This window comes from Gavialis gangeticus, unplaced genomic scaffold, assembly GCF_001723915.1.
Source record: "Gavialis gangeticus isolate Ggan-Ray unplaced genomic scaffold, GavGan_comp1, whole genome shotgun sequence".
Classification (NCBI taxonomy): Eukaryota; Metazoa; Chordata; order Crocodylia; family Gavialidae; genus Gavialis; species Gavialis gangeticus.
The window spans coordinates 64,121,708-64,124,643 of NW_017729022.1; the positions used below are offsets into that span (position 1 = coordinate 64,121,708).

Genomic DNA, 2,936 nt, shown 5'->3' on the forward strand with positions numbered 1-2,936 from the left:
AGGATATTTGCACGGACACCCCCACACTTAGATGTGCAAAGAGCAACTCCCAACCAAGACCTGTCCCACGCAGCTCCTGCTGGTTGAGCGTAGGGTGGAATGGGGATGCCTCTGTTTCAGAGCAGCTGCTCCATCAAGGGTCCTCATTTGAGCCTGCACTGTGCCGATGTCTAAAATGTGCATGTGCGGTGAGTCTTGTCAGTGATGGGGAATTCTGTTGTTCAGGCCATTTACTGTTGCCCGACAGCCCCCTTGGGTTAGCTGGGCCTAAGCTACCCATCCTTTCCAGGAAATATTTCCAGTGTTGGTGAGCACTGAACCGTATTCATGACAGGGAGCATGTCCATGACTGCCTCCCCAGCACAGGGGGCATTCTGGGGTAGAAGAGGGAGTTGGGGTTGGGAGAACCTGGTCTCAAATGGTTTCTCCTCCTTGCAAGGACACATTAAAGCAGGGGTATAAAGTATAACGCCTCTGTTGGAGGCAACACCATCTTCCCCAGACCTTTACTGTGGAAGGCACAGACTACATCCACTCTGCCCCCTGTGCTGGTGCCAATAAGAAGATGAATGTGCAACTCTAGTATCTGGCCACAGCCACTGTCTCCTTCTGGCACCTTCTCACAAGAACCTGGTTTGGGCACCTTCTCCATCTCCCTAAAATATCACATGGGGCATGTCTTCTGCTTATTTTGCAGGTGAAAAAGGAGACCGGGGAGAGTCTGGGATGCCAGGGAAATGGGGAAAAGAAGGGCCACGAGGTGAGCGGGGACCCCAGGGTCAGAAAGGCAGCAAGGGCCAAATGGGTGCCCCAGGTGATCCCTGCAAGCATCAGTACGCTGCTTTCTCAGTGGGCCGCAAGAAGGCACTCCACAGCAGTGAGGGCTACCAGGCCTTAATCTTTGACACCGTCTTCGTCAATCTGTATGGCCACTTCAACATGTTCAATGGCAAGTTCTACTGCTACGTGGCTGGCCTCTACTTCTTCAGCCTCAATGTCCACACCTGGAACTTCAAGGAGACCTACATGCACATCATGCGCAATGAGACCGAGGAAGTCATCCTCTATGCCCAGCCCAGCGACCGCAGCATTATGCAGAGCCAGAGTCTCATGCTAGAGCTACAGGAGAAAGATGAGGTTTGGGTGCGCCTCTACAAGCGTGAGCGTGAGAATGCCATCTACAGTGATGACATTGATGTCTACATAACCTTCAATGGCTACCTGGTCAAGCCCAGTATTGATTAACCAGCTTCCTTTCTTGCTGTTCTCCTCTCCTTCCTCTCTATCTCACGGTCTTTCTCTCTCTCTCTCTCTCTCTCTCTCTCTCCACTGCCCACAATCACTGCAAACCACAAGGAATGAAACAGGAGGGTCATGATAGAGGAAGCTCCAGGATACTTCAGAAAATGGGAGGGTACAAGAACCGATCTTTCCCAAAGGGGACTGTCAGCATTCAAGGTCATTGACTGCCTTGAGAGAGACATTCCTACTGCATTGGGGGTGCCATAGTTTATGACCTGCTTCAGCCCTCTCATGGCTTAGGTCAGCTGTCAGGGTCCTAGACATCAATGTCAAGCCAGGGAGCAGTCAGGCAGTTAGTTTATTGCTGTCTATGATGAGCTGTCTGTGACAGGTTGTGTCAGTGGCTGCTTCTCCGGATTTACAGGTGATGCAAATTGGTGCATCTCCACTGAAGAAAGCAGCAGAGTCACACTGCCCTACAACTGCTGAGGATTAAGTCCTGCATATCAGAGAGAGACAGACAGCCTGTCTTGGACCCAGTAAGCCTCCCTCTGCAGAGCAGCCTGGGATCCTCTGCAGTCTCCATTCCTGTGTTGGGCTCAAAGCCAGCTCAGCCCAGAGCAGAGTATTTCCTTTCTAAAAACTGAAGGTGGAACTAGTTCCACTCTTTCCATTTACATCATTCCATTGATATAAGCAGAGATACTTCTTGCATGCTGGTGACAGAGGAGGTTCAGAGCCAGGGAATCAACTCTGGGATCACACTGTCTCAATCCGGTGGAGGTGGCTCCCATGGCTCTGCCAGGAGATAGTCCTTCCTTTCAAACCCCACCGTTCCCTCCAACCCATTTACTAGCACAATCTGGAGAAGGGGGACTGCCTCGTGTGGGGGGCAGTTCATCATGGGTTCTAAAACTACTAAAGCACATATTGAGATCCCAGGGATTAGATATACCAGAGCTGTTTGACAGCCTGTATGAAACGTTTCAGGGGTTTCAGTCCCATTCTCTGCCTTTGGCTGTCCCTCTGCTATCAGCACCTAGCTGGAGTGAGCCACAGAAACTGGAACACCTTCCCACTGTCCAGGCTGAGGCTACAAGCAGGACTGTGTGCTGAAGTTTGGGTTGCCCCAGCCTGTTTGACGCAGGCAGCATTTTCCAGTGTTCTTGGCATTGCCCTGACTCTGCTCCCACTGTCATCAGTGAAGATGGCATCAGGGAGGAGAATGAGGCCAACTCTGAGAGCTCCTGGAAACCCAGCCTGGCATGTTCTTATGATGCCATAAAGAGCAGAGAGGTTTACAGGGCTGGCAGAGGACTGGACTCACCAGGGAAGCAAGAGACATGGAACAGATGTTAAAAACACACTCAAGAGAATTGCGGGCCAATTTCTCTCCTGCTAGTGTTATTACCCCTGCTTTGCTGAGGAGGAGGAGCTGGGGAGATGCAAATGAATTCCACGCTCCACACCTGCTCACATACTGCATCAGGGCAGTTGTTATTAAGAGCGCCTCCAAGGCAAGGTTTGGTGCTACTAGGGAACTGGTGTGGTGAGGCAATCCCAGGGTGTGAAGGAACATGGAAACTGGAGTTCTTCCCTCTCCCTTAGCAGATGTGGAGTACTGAAGCACTCCAGGGCAGGGCTTGGGCAAGTAGCAAAGGAGCAGTGTGTTTGGGGGGGGGGGGGGGGGACTT

General features: G+C 51.7%; 1 protein-coding gene across 5 annotated transcripts in view; it reads left to right on the forward strand.

Moving 5' to 3' along the window:
- C1QTNF6 (C1q and tumor necrosis factor related protein 6) overlaps nt 1-2,916 on the forward strand; it is a 13,236-nt gene extending 10,320 nt beyond the window's left edge. For all 5 annotated transcript variants that reach the window (XM_019515266.1, XM_019515263.1, XM_019515265.1 and 2 more), the window contains exon 3: nt 698-2,916. In XM_019515266.1, coding sequence (XP_019370811.1) covers nt 698-1,245 — 548 coding nt within the window. In that variant the 3' untranslated portion in view covers nt 1,246-2,916. The remainder of the gene's footprint in view (nt 1-697) is intronic.
- The last annotated feature ends 20 nt before the right edge of the window (nt 2,917-2,936 follow it).